The sequence below is a fragment of the Danio rerio genome, chromosome 23 (assembly GCF_049306965.1).
Source record: "Danio rerio strain Tuebingen ecotype United States chromosome 23, GRCz12tu, whole genome shotgun sequence".
NCBI classification, from domain to species: domain Eukaryota; kingdom Metazoa; phylum Chordata; class Actinopteri; order Cypriniformes; family Danionidae; genus Danio; species Danio rerio.
This window is the reverse complement of record NC_133198.1, coordinates 22,082,008-22,105,365: the sequence shown is the minus strand read 5'-3', so window position 1 is coordinate 22,105,365 and position 23,358 is coordinate 22,082,008. Positions and strand designations below refer to the sequence as shown.

Here is a 23,358-nt window from a genome sequence, read left to right as displayed (position 1 = left end):
TATTCATTTAAAAGATAGATTTGTGAGGGGTGTAATTATATATGCTGAGCACTTTAAATTGTTCCAGCTGTGTAAGTTTATGAGGATAAATCAGTCAATTTACCTTCATTAACAGCTCTTAACTTAAATTTTACATTAAAAAAAACATGCATTTTAATAATAACATGATTCAGTCACAGAAAATAGTTGGACAATGTTTTAATTAATTAATTTATATTACTTACTGAAGAATCTGATAATTACGCACACACATACATTTATATATATAACATAACAACAAAAGCATTCATATTTAAAATGAAAAACCTGGCAGTGCAAGTTATCAAAAATGATTGACTACAAATCCAATGTAAAGTAAATATGCACATTTAATGAATTCAAGTGTGTATTACTGCTTGAAACAGGTTTTTTTTAATTGGGAAAATAGCATTGTTTATGCAATAACAGTGATGTCAAACATCCAACATATCAATAAATAATGAATATGGATGAAAAAGAAAGAGTCTGCCGTTATTCCTCTTTTACTTCCACCTGAGCCTTCTCTGTCCTCTCTTGTTTCTCCTTCATTTGGACTTGCATCTCTTTCCTTGTAGCAAGTATTGTGCTTTGCAAGGATGCAATTTCTACAGACAGAGTGATGACTGAGGGGGGGGAAAGGTACATAAAGTGTTAACATTTAAGATCAGAGTAGTAATACTAAATCAATTAATTAAATGATGCTTAAATAACTCCTAAAATAAAACATACACAATGCAAATGTTCAGCAAACCACATCAAATCAGTACAATATAAAGCAGTGTTTCTCAACCACATTCCTGAAGGCCCACCAACACTGCATATTTTATATGTCTCCTTTGTCTGTCACACCAATTACAGCTCTTTCAGTCTCTACTAATGAGCTGATGATCTGAATCAGATGTGTGTGGTTAAGAAGACATGGGAAACGTGCAGAACTGGTGGTCCTTTAAAAACGAGGTTGAGAAACACTAATATAGAAGCATACAATTAAACAGCTTAAGCAAACAGTATATATCCACCTTGTCTTTTTTTACAGCGTTTCAAATTATATATTGTACGTCCATGTTTGTGGAACTTCCATTCTAAATGCTAAATCAAGACTGCACTACAAATAAACCATATACATAGTGAAAACTGAGCAGTTTGATATGGGGTTAATTTTATATATGAAAAGAATGTTATGCTTGATATTTTATTGTGACTTTCATATTGCAAGCATATCTATTGCTTTTGTTCCTCCAAATAATTTTCTGTCTGGTAGTGCAGTAACATTAAATATACATCAGTAATATTGACTTATGAATTTTTGGAGTTCTTCATGCTCTGCTAAAAGAAATTTGTTAATTCTAATCATTTTATTTTTTTATACTTTTAATCGATGAACTGTGAGACGTATGTAAAAGATCATCACAACAGAGCTTACCCTCTTTAAAGGCAGACTGAGCTTGTTTCAGATTTTGCGGTACAAGGATCCCAAACCACTTCAAGGGATCCCTGTGTTCTGGCGTGGGTGAGTCTGTCTTTGTTTTCACTTCATCTGTCTCTTGTTCGCCTTCTTTAACCTCCTTTTGTTTGGTATGTACTCGTCTCCGAAGACCTGTCAAGAAATGATAAATCATATAATTCCTTATTATTGTTTTAAGACCATGCATGTATTATCATCAAGGCCTAATATTATTAACATTCATCAACTGCTAAATGAGAGTAAAAATCAGTCCTGGTTGCCAGTAAATTAAAGTTATTTGCCATCTGGCTGGTAATTTATGGATTTATTACTATTAATATCTTATCATTATTATCAAATCACTGCGCTTAGTTTTTACTATAAGCTTTTGATGCGAGCAGGTCATAAAAAACTGAGAATGCATTTGAGATGTTTACTTGTGGACTACATTAAAATGGTTTTATACTTGAAAGCAAAGCAATAAAATAAATAACAACACCACCAGTAATAATAGCAAGTAGATGAATTTCTATCATTTGTTCTGCCTGTTTTTAATCACATAAAATACACATTTTATTGGCTGGAACATTTCTCAAGTCAGTTGCCATAAGCAGGTGTGGCAAAAAGTTTGTTTTAGGCACTGTGAAAATGATTAGATGTAAATCAGGGTTTCTGCAGTTTCAACCAGTTCAATTTAAGACTTTTTATGGCATTTTTAAGACCATTATGAATAAAGTTTTAGACTTATACAGGACTAATTGCTAAGGACTTTTTTTTCAAATATCCCAGTTAGAAAACATTATCACTTCCCTTTAAAAAAATATTACATTTAAATAAAACAATTATAATAACTTTGAATTTTTATATATATATATATATATATATATATATATATATATATATATATATTTTTTTTTTTTTTTTTTTTTTTTTTTTATATATATATAAATTTTCAAATATATCTATTCACAAACCCCATATCCCTTACCAAGAATATAACAAAACTGCTGTCAATACCTTCAGACTACAATAATAATTATTTAATAATAAAAAAAATGTAGGTCAGGTCAGTATCCTTAGCAGAATGGAGAACTTTTAAGCAAATGCAACTGCAAGAAAATTTTTTAGAAAAATTAAAACCTGTTTAAAAAAAAGAGGTTTTACAACACAACATTTAACTAGATTAAAGACTTTTTAAGGCCTAAAATTTAGCTTTTGAGATTTAGGACTTTTTAAGACCCTGCTGATACCCTGTAAATACTAAACAATTGGCAACAATTTATATATTACAAAAGTCTTGATAAATCAAAAGCCTTATATGCCAGCAAGTCTGACTTACCTGTCTCTTTTGCTCCAATGTCTTCTATTGTTTTAGTTTTCTGTTCTTCTGCTTTATTCTCGCTTCTCTCACACTTGAACTCTGCTGTTCCTCCTTCCAACAAACTTTGAATCAAGTAGAATTAGTCAGCTAGTACAATGATTAAAACTAAAGCACGAGGGAAAAGTTAACGATAATCGCATGTTGAGAAAAACAGACCTGGTTTCAACATGAACAAGTGGCTGCATCTCACTAGCATACTGCAGAGCAGAGACCTGCTTATTCCCCATTGAATAACGTGCTTTGGCGATTGAAAACCATCCCTGTGCAACAGAATTAAGGACATTTTTAAAAATAAAGATCTTTATAATTCGTGACACACAATCAAAGTCAAATGTAACGTTAACTGCAAGTTTACCTCTTCTATAAGGGAATTAAGTCTTTGTCGTTTCTCCTCCAGAGCCTCGAGCTGCTCCATAAACAGCAGCAACTGCTCGTCCAGTCGGAGATTTTCATCAACTCGCATTTCTGTCGTTTTTTAAACCAGAAAGTACTGGATGATTAAAAAGGCAGAAAATAATGGACTCGATAAACAGATGTATTCCTGTGGAACGCTTCAGAGCCTCTACCGGTCACATGATAAAAAGTCACATGACAAAGATTGCGTAGTGTTTTGTGAATACGAGTTTTGCTTGCTTCTTTTTTCTCACCAACAAGGTCAAAGAAGTGTCTTTTAAATTGATCAACAAAATTTAACCTATAAAACAATTTTTGAAGTTTAATTCTAATATTGATGTAAAATGTTCATTTTGTTAATTTCATACTGAAACTGTTTTTCATTTATTTTGGAAGTGTAATTCTGTACAATTTTATAAACATATTGGATTATTTATTAATGATAATATACAACAAGATGTCTCGGTTACTTTTAAAGAAATTATTTTTGGTTATTATGAATCTGCCCCTACTAAGAGAAATGCTTGTTTTGTTATAAATTTTATTTATTTTCTTTGTAAATTCCATATCCACAAATGCAAATTTACTAATACTAAACCCTATTTTCCTGTTTTTTTTTTTGCAAGAATTTAGTCATTATATAGCCTACAATTAAATTCATTATCTAAAAATAAGAAAGCAAACAGAACTATTTCATTTTGTAATGACTTTAATTTATGTACTGTTCATGATTCTTAAATGTCTTACCCTCAAGTTTATATCATGTTCTTTACTCTTTTTTTTTCTTCTGTCTTTCTCTCTCGTATCTAATTTTAATTGACAATGTTATTCATATTCTGTATTGTAAACAAATATTGCTACAAACTTGTCAACGTTAAAACAGAAAAAAAAAAGTTTTGCTTGTTTCTGCTCTCCGATGACTACGTTCAAGCTCGCACATAACGTTATTCTTTTTTGTGAAGCTTCAGTGTGAGAGATTCTATTCTAAAGTTTATATGTTCTTAATGTTATTATTATTTTAAAGCATTTACTTATGCCATATATTCGATCATTACAATCTAGTGTTATTTCGTTTGTAGTTTTAACTTGAACGAATAAAAGTGCCAAATGCTTTATTTGTTTGCGTTCCAATGTGGCTTTTTAATAATTAATAAATATAATTTAATAAACCAATTTTTATTAGACCTTAGGCTGTAAGAAATTAATGTAGGTCAAGCTCCTACACTTTTTTTTTTAAATCTGCAAGCAGATAAACAGTAACCCTGTCATGGACAAACTCAAAGTAGTGCAAGTTTATTTGGCAATGTATCCCTTTACCAACCCAACTTTTTAGATTAGGGAAAACGTATATTTATGTTAATGAAATAATAGACAAAACATTTATTTCCCAATAAAATACGCAATCGATGCACGTTCTTTTCAAAATAAAACCCAAGATCTAAAATGTTTGGCATACTTTCAAACAATATTAACTGGCTCTTATTGGTTTATTAAGAAATCACACAAGATGTTTTGCTGAGGTTATAAATAATTTGTTTATTTTCATAAAAAAAACTAAATGACAGGGTGGACATTGGCATGACAGGGTGGACAAAGGCTTTATTTAAATTGAATTGAATTGAATTTTATTTGACAGATTTTAGACAAACTGTACAAAAAGTATTCCATACACTTTGTTAAAAAAAAAAAAAAACTGTATGTATATGTAATGTATGGTTTCAAATTACCAATGTTGCATAAAACAAACAGTCGCCACAGCTATACGAACAGTCAACTTATCCAGCACAAGTTCTACACAGCTAATGGCCTTCCAGCCGCAACCCTATTCACACTCAAGTAACATATAAAATAAAACATCTTCGTCCACCATGCAAACTAATTATCCTCATCACAACCATCTTTTGGTAGCTTTTTTGAACAACCTTAAACTTTTTATTTCCTTGATTGATTTTGGTAGTTTGATTCACATGATTGCATTTGTATATAAAAACATATTTTTCCTCACTAAACTTCTAAATTTAAATAAACAAATATTAAAATCCCAACCCCTAGTACTGTATGAATGCTGTTGCCTCACCATTTAAAAATAGTTCATCAAATAACTAGGAACCACATTAATAAACATTTTACATACCATTCCCAGTTTTAAAGAACACACTCTAACAGTTAACATGCCTAATTTATTAAAAGACTCTTTGTGCAAATGTGCCCTAGGATGCATTTTTAAAATTATTCGTACTAATTTATTTTGTGCCTTTTGCAATTTTTCCTTCAAACTCTGTGAGTTTAGTGAACTAAATATGGAGGAACATTTGAAAAATAACAGGTACAACATGAAATATTAAAGGTTAAATATAAAAGGGTTGTTAGTTTGTTTTTACTGCAAACCAGTGAGCCACCATGTGAAATCTCTTCTGTTATCAATTAGGTTTTATCAATATGAAAATTAATGACAAACTCAACAATGACTGTCCTTCAAGTTAAACTAAATTTGTTAAAATATGCAAATCTTTACATTGTACATTGTTTTGGAGGTGTGAATGTAATGTTGAAAGCAACTCAAGTTAAACACCTTGATAATACTGTTTGTTTGTTTTTCTCAGAAGAAGTTAAATAATTACATTACAGATATTCACATAAATTTACAAATGCTTAGGGCTGTATTATATAAAAAAGAGAAGAATAATAAACAAAATAAAAGTTATTAAAATGACTGTCAAATAACTTGTTAAAGAATATAAAAAGATCTTTTTAATTTGATCTAATTTACCTACTTTTTAGACTCACTGAAGTTGGCTGATTAGTGTATGGGACATGGCAAAATCCGCTTCAGAGAATATGGCAAACATTGACAAAAGCACATTTCAAACACACAATTCGACCTGCATGTGTGTAAAGCTTTAAGCGATTATATTAACACATCAGAATTTCATTATTTCGCATTATGTTCATATAGTACTGACTCAATCTTGTGGGACATCGAGGGCACTTTATAGTGATAATGACCCACTCAGGCCCGGCGCCAGAAAGTCAAAACTGAGGGGGCACTTTAAATCCATAGGGGGGCACTAGACCTGGTGACTGATTTTGGTCTCTTTTTTCTTTTATTTAGGCTATTTATTCACATTTGTTATTACTTTGCTTTAAGTTACTGACCTAAGGCAGTAATATAGGCTACGTTTTAATAGTAATAACAATATGCAGTTTTGCTATTACGAATTGTATTAACGATGGTAATGCATACCGCTTATTAATGCAGACGGATCATGGCTTCAGTGCCAAACGAGTGCTTTAAATCATATGTTATTCTCCTTATTTTCGTTTTATTTCAAATAACAGGCATATGAATGTTTAAAGTTTTAGGTAAAGACTTCAAATTATGCCCACACATGCAAGCTGACCCACGATCAGACTATTCATTTAACCGGTAAATAAATATAGTGAAATCAGCTCAACCGAGTCATCCCGCTTCACGTAGCCTATTACCCAACCAACATCAGTGTTAGGGAAAAGCTAAATGTTACAATCTAATGTCATTTAAAACAATTACTTAGTTACATTTTAAGGCATTAGTGTAGCCAGAAAAAAACCTAAAAATGATACCAAATTTGACCCCTGCTGAAAAATCCAGCTTAAACCAGCCTAGGCTGGTTGGCTGGTTTTAGCTGGTCAACCAGGCTGGTTTTAGAGGGGTTTTGGCCACTTCCAGTCTGGTTTCCAGCCATTTCCAGCCTGGTCTCAGCTGGTTAGGCTGGGAGATGACCAGCTAAAACCAGCTTGACCAGCTTAGCCAGGCTGGGAGCCCAGCCAAAACCAGCTATGTCTAGCTTAAACCAGGCTGGTCAAGCTGGTTTTAGCTGGATTTAGCTGGTCATTTTCCAGCCTGACCAGCTAAGACCAGGCTGAAAATGGCTGGAAACCAGCCTGGAAGTGGCCAAAACCCCTCTAAAACCAGCCTGGTTTTAAAAGCCTCACACCCCTCTAAAGCCTCATTTTAAATGTAAAAACAAAGATTTATCTTAGACTATAATAAGTGTGTTTTTTTCGTGATATTGTAAACCATCATAAACCATTAGGTTACTAGGCCTACCCGTCATTTTATTTATTAATTATTTTATTTATTAAGCCTTTTTTTAATAGCTTGTTTTCAGGTTATTTTCATTTTAGGGCCATGAGCTACAAGTCAAAACAAACTCCATATGTTGTATTTTAGCTCTTAAATTATATCTACAATATATTTTATGTTGTTTAATTTTGCATAAGCAAATAGCAGTATAGCCTAAATTACATATTTTTAAAAGATTATCATTCTGCCTACCTGGAGCATGTGAGAGGTTTCTCTGTAGATCCGCGGTAAATCCACTTAAGCACGTCACCTATTCCCTTTATAACACTGCAAACTTGACTTCGCAGGCCGATCATCTTTAAACGCAAAAGGCATTTATTATGTGTTATACCTTGACTGCTGCTGCATAATGGGATGTTTCTCTACACAACTGTGAAAGTGAGCTTTTTAGCAAAATGAAAGCAAACATTCAAAGGGTTCTGCGTTTTGTCAATTTTAGCTTAATTGTAATAATATTAATAATAATATTAATAAATAAATTAAAATATTATGTATAGTGTAGCCTACTGTGGGACTCTGCAGTAAACTATTTATTTTATTAAAACATTTTTATTAGGCTACATCTTCCCGAATAACTAATAAATGACTGGCAGTTGCGTCTCTGCTAAAATTAATTTAACAGCAAATTTCTTATGGGTTTTTTTTTTCTTTTAGAGCTCAAGAGAGTTGTGTTTAAATAACTAGTTAACCAAAACATGTAATTAATTAAGCTGCTCCTATCATGTCACCCACTTTTCTCCCTTGTTAGTTGAGTGCGCCTCCATCGCCGTGTGCGCGTTTTAAAGGCTATTTACGGGCGCACCTGACTATGGAAGCATATGAGTAGCATAATTCAATTCAAAATGTAATATGCAAAATGGCAATGCAATATGTTAAATGGCAATGTATTTCTGTATTTGAATTTGCATTTTCCAAGACATATGTGCAATGTTTGGTGCAGAATGAAAATGTAAATTAAATTACATTGTTTGCATTTCTCATTTCAAACACTGTTTTAATATGTAAATTGTATCCACATTTCAAAGCTTTATAAGTAGCAAAATTAAATTGAAAATGCTATACACAAACTGAATTTGATGTGAATAAAGTAAAAGCAGAAACTGTAGCAAAATGATCATTTAAATGTTATTTGTCCTAAATGCATTTACACTCGCGTCTAGGAAATGCAGGATTACATTTTCAGCATAACAGCATGGGATGTGTGTAGCAAAATTAATTTTGAAATGTAATACACAAAACGATAATGCAGTATGTAAATGGCAGTGTATTTCTGTATTTCAGTTAGCATTTCCAAGACATATGTGCAATGTTTGCTGCAGAATGAAAATGAAAATGAAAAAAAACATAATGCATTTTCATTTAACACATCGCGACGAATGAAAGCCGATTTGAAATTGAAAATGCATTCTGGCCTGGCCACGCCCACAGACGGCCACCGTTGCTGCAAGGCAGGTTTTAGGTTATGTCGTCACAGCTGCATCGAGGACATTTGGCAGCATAAACAGGGCGAAGTCTGTTCCTCAGCGGCTTCGTGAAGCTGCACGAGCCCTCGAGCGTGAACTGGGAAATACTTTAGAAAGCCAATCACCTCCTAGCTCAGTAAACTTGGCTTAAGGTGTGATATTCGCGCACGCAGTTTTAGGGATCATCTGCAAATTACATCGACAGAACCTAAAGGGGCTTTAGCTGATGTGTACTGTATGCTTATGACAAGAGCTATTGCCTATTTCTGCATTGTATGTACCATATAGTTAGAGGTATAGTAGCTTTGCTACCTGTATTAAATCAGTCTGGCCTCTAACCATTTATTGGAATCTCCTGAATTTTTTTCTACTTTGCGTTACTGTGCGTTTTGGTTCTGTTGATGATTTGATAATTCTTATAATTTGCAGATGATCCCTAAAACTGCATGCGCGAAAATCAAAAGGCCAAGTTTACTGAGCTAGGAGGTGATTTCTTTTCTAAAGTATTTCCCAGTTCACGCTCGAGGGCTCGTGCAGCTTCACGAAGCCGCTGAGGAACAGACTTCGCCATGTTTATGCTGCCAAATGTCCCAAATTGTCCTCGCTGCAGCTGTGACGACATAACCTAAAACCTGCCTTGCAGCAACGGTGGCCGTCTGTGGGCGTGGCCAGGCCAGAATGCATTTTCAATTTCAAATCGGCTTTCATTCGTCGCGATGTGTTAAATGAAAATGCATTATGTTTTTCTCATTTTCATTTTCATTCTGCAGCAAACATTGCACATATGTCTTGGAAAATGCTAACTGAAATACAGAAATACACTGCCATTTACATACTGCATTATCGTTTTGTGTATTACATTTCAAAATTAATTTTGCTACACACATCCCATGCTGTTATGCTGAAAATGTAATCCTGCATTTCCTAGACGCGAGTGTAAATGCATTTAGGACAAATAACATTTAAATGATCATTTTGCTACAGTTTCTGCTTTTACTTTATTCACATCAAATTCAGTTTGTGTATAGCATTTTCAATTTAATTTTGCTACTTATAAAGCTTTAAAATGTGGATACAATTTACATATTAAAACAGTGTTTGAAATGAGAAATGCAAACAATGTAATTTAATTTACATTTTCATTCTGCACCAAACATTGCTCATATGTCTTGGAAAATGCAAATTCAAATACAGAAATACATTGCCATTTAACATATTGCATTGCCATTTTGCATATTACATTTTGAATTGAATTATGCTACTCATATGCTTCCATACCTGACCTGACGCAGGGACCGGATCTCTGGACAATAGGACTAGCTTTAATCTCCCCATTTTCATAATTCAGTTGCTATGTCATATATTTTAAAATATTTAAAAGTGTGTTCTGAAGGTTGTAACGACGGGGGGGGGGGGGGGGGGGGGGGCACAAACTCTTTCTGAGAGGCAAAGCCCCCCTTTGCCCCCCCGTAGCGACGGGCCTGCCTTTCTTAAGACGACAAATCTGACGAGAAACACCTGAGGGAAAACCTGAGGCAAGACTTGAAGCTCTAAAAGATTATATTCATCAAATGAAATGCAACCAGAGAGCAGTTTTGTGGACTCTGTCACTCTTTAGTATCCTTGTTCGCTCCTGTCATGCCAAAATGAATAAAAAGCCCGTCTGGCAGCGTCCACTCCAGCCATAACTCACCTTATATTCGTTATCAAGCATCTGACAGTCAGGGCTAATGATAAAACTTCTGCTCAGGCAGCGATGTTTACGAGCGAGCTAAATGCTGCATTGTGTAACTATGGTAACAGTTACACAGACGGTGCTACTTCATAGTTGCCTAAATATCATTCTGAAATCCCGTCAAGACTCTCAAAGAGCGTAAAAGAGTAATAAGAGTTGAGCATGATATTACTTGAATACTACTTAGCTCCCATAGAAATATATACCTTGGATGTCGCCTACCCTGATGTTGTCTATTGGAAGGAATGCGTCAATAGAGCCGCCATTTTAGTACAGGGTAGCGCTCCTTTTAAATGAACGCTCCTTTTAATTGAGCGCCATCTAGCGGTCACATAACCTAATGACTAAATATTATGACAACTTGTTCGACTTCTTTTATAAATATATAACTTGATATTACTTTTTTTTCTCACCACCACACTGGTCTTTTCACAAGATAAAATTTTGTTGTTGGGAACTGTATTTTATATACTTAAATTTGACTTTTGCATTAAAAGTACTTGAGTAAGAGACGTTTTACTTGATTTGGGTCATTAAAAAAAACCCTATGATGTATGTAGCCTATACCTGCTGTAGTCAACCTAAATCCTACTGTAGGTTGACATAAAACCAAAACAACACCCATTCTTGTCTTAGGACATTTTATTAAGCAATTTTTTTAAATAACATAAGTTCATGACATGTTAAATATATAGTATAATTTGCTGGTTTTAAACATACAGAATAATAATAAATATAGTTATGAAACAACCATAACATAACCCTTATGTCATAGAACATCTTTGATTAACTTTTCATTACCTACACCAAATGTTGACTTATGAAAGTACATTTATAACAACCATTTATTTGTTAGACTCCTGTATTGTCAAACCATGTTGCATACATATGCATTCAACAGACTTGCATGACAGTGCATTGCTGTAGAGGACAAATAAAACACGAGACAGGTGTTTAGAAAGAGTATAGTTTATTTAGTTTGACATGCAAACAAGACAAACTTTCAGAAAACAACCCGGAAACATTATAATGCGCGCGCTCGTGAATATAAACCGCGGTTGTCTTCAATAGACCTTCTTTGCTCAACAGCTCAGCTGAAAAACAAAAGCAAAACATTACAACAGTCAGACAAAGAGCAAAGAGCATAGAATCACCAAGAGGTGACACTCTACAATTTGGGAAACAATAACGCGCTTTTTGAAAAAATTTAATAAAAACAAAGCAGCTGCTCCATCGCGACAGCAATGAGATCCAATGGACGGCCGATCGGAAAACGGGGCTGTTGCTCTTGGTCATTCTAAGCTCTTTGCATAAAGTTAAATCATAACAGTTACCATGGTGTCTATTTCAAACTATAGTTTAAAATAGACTATGAGTGGGCCTCCCTACTCCCACCCACCATAACCCTCGCAGCGAGGTCCCACTGCCGGCCCCCCGTAACTCAAGTCAAGCATTTACTTCTGTCACCCTTTAAGGATAAACAGGTAACAGATACAAAGAATGTGTCGATGTGTGAGGCATATTCAGTATATCAGGCATGCAGCATAGTAGAATACGGGGTTGATCAAGCGACAAAAATTAGGACCAAGTTCTCAGACGGGTGCTCAGGCTGGACATTTTCCCCATTGATTATGAAATAGTAATGAAATATGTACAAACGTAGTACAAATATGTACATCTCACATCTCGTTTTGAAAAAATAAAATAGAAATGAGAGAAAGTATATTAAAATCACAGGTATAAACAGTCGCAAGAAGTAAAAAAGAGTAAATAAACATATAAAACATTCAAATTATTTATTGTTTTTTGTAGTTTTTCTTTTTCTAGTGTTAGTGTAGTATTATATTGTTTAATCTTATTAAACATCATTGGAAACTTCTAATTTCATTAAAGGTTGTTTATTGTGGACGAATGTGCTTTAGATTTTTAAAATACACTAACAAAATATTAAAATATTCGCACTGACAAAAACACAATACTGTTCACTGAACCCAACAAGGGCCTCCTAAGGCACAGGTGTCAAACTCAGTTCCAAAAGGGCCGCAGCCCTGCACAGTTTAGTTCCAACCCTAATTAAACACACCTGATCAAACTAATTGAGTCCTTCAGGCTTGTTTGAAACCTACAGGTAAGTGTGTTGGAGCAGGGTTGGAACTAAACTGTGCAGTGCTTCGGCCCTTTTGAAACTGAGTTTGACACCCCTGTCCTAAGGCATCTAACAAGTATTTATACAGTGGTTCTCAATTCCAACCCTCAAGTCTAAACTGTTCTTTAAACTGGGATTGTCAAAGTTTGAACAATTTGGAGTCTCTAAAGTTGGTCTGCAATCTTGACTGTACCAGGAGGCAAATATATATGAGCAACAGATCTGACAATGTTCACTTGTGTGATGTTCACTCACCATTTTAACCATGATAAAGAAAAGCTGCAATCGCACACTGGAGTCCAATCGCACACATTTATACTTCTATTTTCAGAGATTTTATTTTGCTCAGTGTACTGTTAGTCAATTAAGACTACAGTTTAACAATGTCCAGTCTGAAACTCTGCTGTTTAAATAAAAGATCATCCCAGTACACTATTTGTTGTGTTAGTATGATACGGTAATATAAAACAACATATTGTCTAACAGTAAAACCTTCCTTGTGCTTCCATTTGGCTAAACAGACTCATAGTAAATTATAGTAAACACAGTATATGGCACTACTGGTTTGTTAAAGAGATTGCTTCACCCTATAATGAATATTCTGTCATCTTTTACTCAGCCCTTACTATGAGTTTCTTCTGTTATACACAAAAGAAGATGTTTTGAAAAATGCTGGAAACCTGTAACTATTGACATCCATTGTATTTGTTTTCCTACTGTGGACATCAATGGTTACAGATTTTCAGATATGTATCTTCTTCAGTGTTCAACAGAGGAAAGAACCTCATAGGTTTAGAAACACGTGAGTAAATAGTTGAGGGAGAACTCTCTCTTTAATTGAGTAAGGAGTCATTTAGAAAACTCACAGAAATGATGATCAGAGCTTCAGTTTGATTCACAGGATTTTATTTGACGTATTAGCCAACAATACATAAAAGCAGTTCAGCACAAAACAATTAAAAAAACAATTCATTACAAAACAATCATGAACACTTAATTATAAAACAATCAGTCTCTCTTATGACAGAACACCAGATTCATTAATGAGGTAGAAAATAGTTGAGCAGATCTTTGATGACACTTTAGAGGAGAAAACTGTGACAGCACTGGAGTTAAAGTTCAGTTCAGTTCAGTTCAGTGTGGTTTAATTGTCACTAACCCAGAGGCCTGCGCGACTTCCTCTCATTTAAACAAAGCGTGGGCACATCTGAGGTAAACATCAGCAGTGGACACACATACAGTGCAGGACAAAGCTCTCATCAACACACTGACACTGAAAAGTAAGGTCTGAGGGGTTTGGAATGACATGAGGGAGTAATTAATAACTTTAACAGTCTTGTGAAATTTCTGGAAATGCTGCTGTTCTCCTCTTCGCTTCTTTAGTGTTTTCTAAAATGAAGAAAAACAACACAAAGTTATTTCAGCAGTGATATGAAGGGCTGTCAAATAAGACTTGTGACTCTAAAAAGAGCAGAAGAGAAAAGAACAGGAATAGCATGAAGCAAAGAAAGACTGAAGATGTAGTTTTGTGCTCGGTGTGTTCCTCTACCTCCTCTTGTCTCACTGCTGCACAGGATTTGGGCTCGTTGGATTGAACCACCGGTGCTCTTCTAACTGATGTAACTGCAGTCGCTTCTCTGGATTGCGGACCAAACATTGGGAAATCAGGTCCAGGCAATCTGAAAAGTGACAGAGAGAGTGTGAAATATGTCTGCATACTCAAGATTCATGAACGTGTTTAAATCTTACAACATCAAATAACAAAACATTCACAATGAAATGACTTTAATATCTACAGTAACCATTATATTGAACCCTTTTCTATTCGTGACTGACATATTTTATTCTGTCACTGAGGCTGAGATTGTTCAGAAGAGTCTGCTTACCTAAAGATAAGGTGAGGTCTGTCTGGAGGTCTCCAATGATTATCGAATGCGTGTCGTAAAAGGCCAATCGTGTATGTAATATTTCATACAGGATGAGGCCTAATGTCCAGACGTATGCCGGGTTAGGAAAGAATGTGGGATCCCTCAGAACCTCAGGCGGCGTGTAAAGTAAGGCTCCTGTAAGAGAGACATTTTCAGAATTCAGTCATTTCATAAGACAATACTGTGACCAAAGAAACTCCCACAAAATGCCCACTCACCTCGATAATCACTGCTGTTGAAAGGCTCGCTGGTGATTAGCCGAGCACAACCAAAGTCAATCAGTTTGAGCTCTGATTGGGGTTGAGTCACCAGGATGTTCCCCGAGTGGATATCTCCATGGAAAACTCCACGCTCAGCGCAGAACTTGACAGCTTGGATCAACTGATGCATTAACCGGCGTGCGTGGTTTTCATCAATGTCCAATGAACTTCTGAGATAATAAGCCAAGTTCTGGGATGACTCGGCGTACTCCAGAAAGAGAACGAAGTCGTTCTTATTCTTAATCCAGTGGTGTAATGTGATGATGCTGGGACAAGGTGGGTCCTTCATCAACTTAAGCATGATTGCCACTTCTGCAAGCACAGGTTTGGAATGGCCATCCTAGAAAAAAAACAGATTTCAAAGATATTACCAAAGCAGAATGGCACAAAGTACAGAAACAAAAACTTCATGAAGTAAATAATCACTAAGCTCCTGTTTGGACACATGTTTGCTTGTATTTGAGCATTTAGTCATGCAGTTTAAGCTAAAAGAGGACTCTACATGTGTGTGTTCTGTCTGTGTGTATGACGCAATGATCATTTTTATCTGCATTAATGTTAAATGAATATTAATTAACTCCACAGCCCTACAATTATGTGTTCAAAACTAGTCTCTGGGTTTATTTCTTCCGCTGAACACAAAAGAAGATATTTTGAAGAATGTTGATAAACCAGTAAGCAGTGACTTCATAAGTATTTTCTTTTTCTACAATGGAAGTCAGTGACTCCCTGTTTCCAACATATCAGCTTTTGAGTTCAGTTTAAAGTGGTCCAGACAGGTACGGGACAAGTGAAGGATGAGCAAATGATCAGCACATTTTTACTTTTGTGTAAACTGTTCAACTTACAACGTCGAGATAACGGTCCTGTTCACGCTTCTTGATGTACTTCAGGGCAACCTGCGGAAAAACAACAACAAATGAAATGAAAGCCGACAAATGATTTATATTGAGTAATCAGGAGGAAAATGTTGACTGAATTTGAAAAATAGTTCTCTACCTTTGTTCTCTCATTAAATACGTGAGATCCCAGATACACCTTGCCAAAACTTCCTTCTCCAATCAGTTCTTTCACTTCAAAAAGACCCACCCTAGATCCTGAAACACAGAAAAACAGCAGGGAGATTTACTTGGATTGTCTGGTATGAAACAGATCAAATAAATGACTCGAATCCTTTAAATCTGGATCTAATGCAATGAGCTGAAAGCAGAAACTTCCATCAGAATTGCAGGAGTAAACTGATTACTAATTTATAATAATAAAAGGAAATGATCACTTACCAAGAGTGAGCCCAGAAGCCTCTTTAGGCTCTTCAAGAACTGACTCTGGCTCGGACTCGGACTCGGACTCGGACTCGGACTCGGACTCGGACTCGGACTCAGACTCAGACTCAGACTCAGACTCAGACTCAGACTCGAACTCGAACTCGGACTCGGGCTCGGGCTCGGGCTCGGGCTCGGGCTCAGGTTCAGGCTCAGGCTCAGGTTCAGGTTCAGGCTCAGGCTCAGGCTCAGGTTGTGGTGTAAGATGCTGGACTACATCTGTGTCACAGCACAGGAAAGGGCGCGTTGCAGCCTTCCATACTCTCTTGAAGAAAGCAGAGACTCTTTTGCCTTTCCTTCCTTTCTTGGGTTTTTCTAAAATGAAGAAAACAAACAGAAACATCTCCATGAACAGAGCTGCAGCTACAGCGCTCAGCATATTCATATATGCAGTACACCCCTTTTAGAAAATTTATATTTTTATCCATTTCTCAGTGAATCTGGGTAATATATATTGGTGCATTTGAACAAAACAGATTTATCAAACAGATTTATTTATTAAAATAATAATTTAGTCACAGAACATCTTTAGAAATGGAAAGATAATAGATTAAAAACAATTAATATCATGCAAAATATTGCAAAATTTACAAACTACAACATTTCAACAAAATTGTCAATATTTTTGTTTCCCTTAGATTTTTGCTAATTTTGAAAATTTAATTTAATATTTTCCCTGAACATATACATTTGGGCTACTAATTTTTGAAACATTATTTAGTTATTTTGTTAAATAAGCTCCAGATTTGGCTTCAGTTCTTACTAAACTAATGTACATGCACAAATATAATATTATAAAGCCTCCTATAGAAAATCTGAATTTAAATGAGAGATTTGTGGGGGGTGCACTCATATATGTTTAGCACTGTATTAATACACAACCAACAGTACATCAAATGACACTGTCTGATTTATAAGCTAAAAACAACAAAGCATAAAAAATAACAGACGGCAGAAATAAAATGAACCACATTCAGGATGACTCACCATCAGTCCCATCAATATCAGAGGGGTCTTGAACAGACGAAGGCGACTCAGGACAGGCCGAATCAGCATCCGTCATGTTCTTAATATTGGAGAGGTCATGGACACTGATTGGCTGAGGATCTTCCCAGACCTGGCCTGGCAGAAACACCAGCTCAGTATCAACATGACCTGTGAGGGCCATCGAGGACTCTGGACGGGCCGGATCTGCATTCGGCACATCTGCTGTTTGCTTGATGCTGAAGGGGCCCGGAACACTCAACGGCTGAAGATCTTCACAGACCTGGCCTGGCTGCCACACCGGCTCAAGGTCTGCATGTGCTGCGACGGTCCTGGAGGGACCTGGAACAGGCAGGTGCTCGCAATCATCGACATCTGACCGTGGTTCAAAGGGAACCACTCTGTTCCGGTCACAGCAAAGGAAAGGGCGCTTCACAGCCTTCCATGCTCTCTTAAAGAAAGCAGAGGCTTTATTCCCTTTCCTCCTTTTCTCTGTGTTTTCTGAAATAAAGAAAATGAACAGGGAAATATTAGAAAACTCTATAATCACAGGTTTAAAATAGACAACGTGCTGTAAATTAGACATATAAAAGGCAATCACACAAAAGAAACAACAATAATAAATGTATAACTATAATAGAAAATGTTTGAAAACTAAAATTAATTATGTGGAGTTGCAAATCATTTCTATGATGTAAAATGACAAACACAAGCTGAAAAATAGTCGGTAAGTCATAAGACCATATTAGACATCAGGAAAAATCCTAAAAGCAACTATTTAGCAAAAATATTTTTCTGTTATATTATTATTAAGGAGAAAGTCAGAATGTGAGAATATAAAACCAACTTTACCTCAATTGTATTAATTCATCCCTGCTTGAACAAATAAAGACTTAAATATAATATTCTCACTCAGTTTGCTAAAATATAACAAATATTCCTCCACACCATCAAAAACTAAGAAAATTACAGTGCAGATCTACACAAAGGATTTAAATTAAAGTAAAATTAAAATGATTTTTTATCAGATACATTAACAAGGCACAATTTCTGTTGAGTGGAAAGGAGAAACTTAAAAACCAGAATGTCATTACATATAAGAGCAGGGCTCTATCACAAAAATATACAAAACCATAACTACACACACAAAAAAACATTACAATGAAGAGACGTTGCATATTTGCTACACTAATAACCTTACATGGCGATATATTATTATTATTTTACATTTTACTTCATAATTTACTGTATTATTAAATAATACGTGGGAATACACAGTTTTTGTAAACTCTCATCTCACCTGTTGGGCTTCTCATCACGGTAGAAGGTGAAGGAGAAGCCATCGTGTCACTTTGATGATTTTCGTTGACAAACTCAGTCGTGATCGTATTAACTCGATTAAAAAACGCAGCTGACGTGTTATTTGCCATTTGAGATGCAAAACAAGTCGCTAAAGTCGTTAAATCAATGTTCACTGTACTCGTTCGTTTGTCACTCTGAGTAAATTCTGAATTCTGACCAGTGACGTAACGGCAATCGAATTCGTTCTTTTTATTCGTCATCGGTGGTGGGGGAGAGGGAGGGGGGCGCAGGCCGCGGGAGGATCCAAGATGGCGCTTTGATCGGTGAAGTTCGTTGATCGTGTTATGATATAAGTTCTGTCTGCACAAAAAAACAACCCAAACCCATCGCAATCTGTTGTCTGAGAGACGAGGCGACTTTTGCAGAGTATTTCTGTGCGAATCCTGAGATTTCTGAAGCTGTTCGAGGATTTCCTAGAGAAGACTAATTATAAAGAGCACATCTTTAATCAGTTTTTATTCCGTTCTTGTTTTCTGATTATTTCATTAAACATTTGTTGTGTTGTGCTTTTCACTTCATTTTTCCTTTTATTTATTTACTTCCTTTTATTTAATTATTTCCTTTATTAACATTTTTATTTATTTACTTTGTTTTAAATGTATTTTCCTATTTTATCTGCTTTTTTTATTATATTTTTTTTATTGCAGGTTGGAGGAGATTGTCCATGTCCCACATGGTTGAAGAAAGAGGAGGTGAGTGTTTTTAATTTGTCATTAGTTTGTCTTTGGTTTGTCACTGTATAATGCTGTACGATGTTTGACTGATATGAAAAAGATCACAGAAGTTACCATGAAACAAAAAATATTTATTAAAAAGAGATTTTGATATATCCCAGCCGGCATTTCAACGGTGATTCAACGTTGAATCAACGTCAGGTCTATGGTTGGATCAACGTTGAATTACCTTTCGATTTTGCAAATTGGATCAACGTTTATATAGTGACGTTGTTTCACCGTCGGACCACCACCGGTGATTCACCGTTGAAATCACAACGTTGTTTCACTCTTACCTTCTTCATGGGTGAATTGTGGTCGTTTTGTAGACGTTGAATGAAGGTTGAATTACCTTTCGATTTTGCAAATTGGATCAACGTTGATACCGTGACGTTGTTTCACCGTCATACATTTCAACGTAAGTTAAATAGGAATTACATACAACGCAAAGTCCATAAAAATAGCAAACAAATTTTTACTAATTAAAAATACACGACACAAATACACAACTTAGTCTGTGTATCAATTTATTTAATTCACACCTCATTATTTCAATTATTCTAAATATACAGCAACATTTACAGCATACATAGTTCATTAAAACCATGCAGGTTACTATACATGCTGTACACTCAAATACAGAAAAAAGGCATACAATTAAATAGTCACTTTTTAATTAGGTTTCATGAATTAAAGTTAATGTTTACTAACATGAACAAAGAACAAATACTTGTACAGCATTTATTAATCATTTAATTAATTGAAATATGTCCTGATGCTATTAAAATCAAAATGTATGCTTGTTAACATTAATGCACTGAGCTGACATAAACTGTACTTTCTTTATATGAAAGATGCTTCATTGCTCTTTGTTCATGTTAGTAAATACATTAACACTTACTAATACAACCTTATTGTAAAGTGTTACCGTCTTCAGAAAGACAGATACTAACTAAATTAAACTAAGTAACTAAACTATGCTTCAATTCTGTTTACAAAGTTTACAAAATACCCATTTTTAAAGTGGCTGCAGTAAAAAAATAAAATAAAAAACATCACTCACAACTAAGAATCACAAGTGAAATACATTACATCTGTTTGAGGTTTTATAGATTGATAGAAACAGATAGAGGTAAAAGATGGCACTGGGGACAAAGAATCAAGTGTAAAACACTAAAACATCTATATCAGTCTAGCAGTTAAATACATATTTATTTCTCAAACACCAGGTGAGTTTCCTACAAAATTAATAATGAGGTTTGCTATTCCAATTCATTGTGAATGAATGGCTTCACATTCACAATAGTGAAAACTCATGCTATAATCTTAACCTGACATTACTCCTTCACTTTGCAGGTCTGCATGCTAAATATTTAGTTTTTTTTTTTTTTTTTTTTTTTTTTTGTATAAAGTACATCTATTGTGTTTAGCATTACTGCAGCAAAACTGAGCACCTGTGACAGTGGAACATAGACAAATATTTCAGTAAATCATCAAGAAAATGTGTAGAATATATGGTTTGATTCTCTCTCACAAACACAACAGTAAAAGCAATTTGTTATTCCATTATTATTATTAGTATCATAAAAATTGCATGTTCACATGGGTCTTATAATAATGGCTCACATTTGTGAATGTAGGACCACTATTTCACTATTACATGTCACATTAAGTGTTCATATAGGTTCTGTAATTAATTACTTGTGTCATCCCACAAGTCCTGTTAATCTTTAGAACACAAACTAAAATATTTTAGATTAAATGCTCCTCATCCTCTACAGACAGCAATGGTCCCAAGATGGTCATTGTCAAGATAAGGCACAAAACACATTGTCAAAACGTTCCATGTGACTTCAGTGATTTCAACTGTGAACATACCAAGCTCCAACAACACTTTAGTGAGGCAAAACAAAACATTAAATACAATTGTGTTTGCGTATATCTCTCCCTCATCAGATCAGCGTGTGTTTACTACGAGCAGTAAGCACACACCATGACCTGTTGTGGCAAAGGCAAACAAGTTATTTTTACAGTACTTACTGTGATTTTACCTTTATGACAAATGTACTGGACCTGTTACACATATCACTATCTTTTATGAACACAAATTTCACTGTAACGGATGCTATTGTTTTGCTCCAGTTATACCTTTAGAGAACACCGTACTAGTCAGACATCCATACAAAAGCAGAGAGTTTGGTCTTGTGTAGCAGAACTGCAATAGATGCCTGTCTGTCTAGGCTGACACTGGTTTAGGCCATCAGTATGTCCTTGATGCCCTCAAATGGAGCCTCCAGAAAACCTGCAATAAATGAAATACAAGGTTACAACTAAGTTGGTATCAGCTATTATACAAAGTGAAATTCAAATATTTATTTTTTTATTGAATCCAAATTAGTCCTATAATATCGCCACACTCAATAATTTTGAGTCATCCATCTGAATATTCCTAACTAAGAGAAGTGAAGAATTAGGTGTGATATCGTCAGGAAGCCCTTCGCTACCACCGGTGCCAGCATTTCCAGAATTCAAATTTCAGATTCTCGAAAAAATTGCTTTTATTTATTTTTTTAACCAAGGCTGCAGTAAAGAATCATGAAACATTCAACACATCTAATAATTACAAGTTGTTGTAAACCATTATATGTACTGTAAAAGCTGTTTAAAGCTTTTTAGACATGGTTGAGAAAAACTCTAGAAGGAGTAGCACTTCTGCAAAAGTCTGCATGTAGGACAGAGAATTAAAGGGATAGTTCAAAATTTGTATTCTGTCGTCATTTACTGACCACGTTGAACACAAAAGAAGATATTTTGAAGAAAGCTGCAAATCTATTCAACCATTGACTTCTATAGTATTTTTTTCTACTATGGAGGTCAATGTTTACAGGTTTTTAGTTTTTTTTTTTTCAGAATAGCCTCTTTTGTGTTCAACAAAATAAACTCATAATGGTTTTAAACCATTTGGGGAGTAAAATGTGAGTAAATTTTCATTCTTGGGTGAACTATCCCTTTAAGTTGGAAAAGACCAGAATTCTTAAGTAGACCCTTTTCGCAAGACAGATGATGCATTTCATTTGTCATCTTAATCCTCAAGTTTTTAATATTTAGATTTATTTAAATAGCATGTTTATTTATTTGTTTTAATGACATTTAATAAAAACAACTTCTTAATGACATCACATGTACTGGACCTGCTACACATGTATCACTATTTTTTTTAATACAAATTTTACTGTAACGGGTGTTGTTGTTTTGCTCCAGTAATACCTTTAGAGAACACAGTAGTAGTCAAGACATCCATACAAAAGCCTTGGCATGGAGTAGCAGAACTGCAGTCTGTCCAGGCTGACACAGGTAGGCTATCTGCGTGTTCTTGATGCCCCTCAACTGGACCTTCCAGAAAAATCAGAAAGTTAAAACCCATTACACCTTTTATCTGCTACTATACAAAGTGTAATTTAAGCATTAATTTCTCACTAAATACATATTTGTTCCCCAATACTGTCACATTGTATAACATCACAACATGATTTCACAATAATAATATCAATATAACAATATAATATCACAACATGGCCTAACAATCAATAAACAAACAGATTAGAAAGAGAAAATCACCAACCAAAGCACCAAGAAGATTTAACAGATAGCTTTGTTAAAGGTAAAGTAAACTTACATGGACAAAGCCTTTTCCATTTAATGCTGTGCAAGTTAGTGCGTCTCTGGAGTAAGTTACATGTCTAAAAGCAAAAACAACAACAACAGTGAAACGACAGCAGTTCACTTTGTAATAATAACACTAATAATACAGCGTATAAAATGGATATTGTTTTATAACGTTGCTCAGTAACTTTAAACTGCGTTTGGAGTTTATCGCTTTGAATTTGCCATAAAAACGCTCATTTAGACTAACGTTAAACATTTGACATTACCTTGAGGTTAGCTGCGTCACCGGAGCGCAAACAAGACTAAAAACAAACTGGAAAGTTTTAAATGCTTCAAAATTCGAAACACTACACCAAGTCACATTTAAGATACACTGTGTGTAAAACAAAATCGGGGGGTAAATAAAACATTAAAGCA

The 23,358-nt window shown here is 34.8% G+C and overlaps 2 protein-coding genes across 7 annotated transcripts; both read right to left on the bottom strand.

Moving 5' to 3' along the window:
• Positions 1 to 350: 350 nt before the first annotated feature.
• On the bottom strand, positions 351 to 10,883 carry vma22 (vacuolar ATPase assembly factor VMA22). 6 transcript variants are annotated; one of them, XM_073938357.1, is made up of 7 exons: positions 10,783 to 10,872; positions 7,555 to 7,658; positions 3,199 to 3,308; positions 3,000 to 3,103; positions 2,802 to 2,905; positions 1,442 to 1,615; positions 351 to 641 (listed from the first exon to the last, which is right to left on the bottom strand). In XM_073938357.1, exons 3-7 carry the CDS (start codon positions 3,304 to 3,306, stop codon positions 511 to 513), a joined length of 621 nt encoding a protein of 206 aa, XP_073794458.1. In that variant the 5' UTR covers positions 3,307 to 3,308; positions 7,555 to 7,658; positions 10,783 to 10,872; the 3' UTR covers positions 351 to 510.
• Positions 10,884 to 12,383: 1,500 nt separating this feature from the next.
• On the bottom strand, positions 12,384 to 20,011 carry LOC561456 (uncharacterized). Its single transcript, XM_068219037.2, has 9 exons — positions 18,501 to 20,011; positions 17,204 to 17,701; positions 16,175 to 16,531; positions 15,894 to 15,991; positions 15,743 to 15,793; positions 14,853 to 15,234; positions 14,593 to 14,769; positions 14,256 to 14,385; positions 12,384 to 14,095 (listed from the first exon to the last, which is right to left on the bottom strand). The coding sequence occupies exons 1-8, from the start codon at positions 18,760 to 18,762 to the stop codon at positions 14,267 to 14,269; spliced, it is 1,944 nt and encodes a 647-aa protein (XP_068075138.2). The 5' UTR covers positions 18,763 to 20,011; the 3' UTR covers positions 12,384 to 14,095; positions 14,256 to 14,266.
• Positions 20,012 to 23,358: the final 3,347 nt, after the last annotated feature.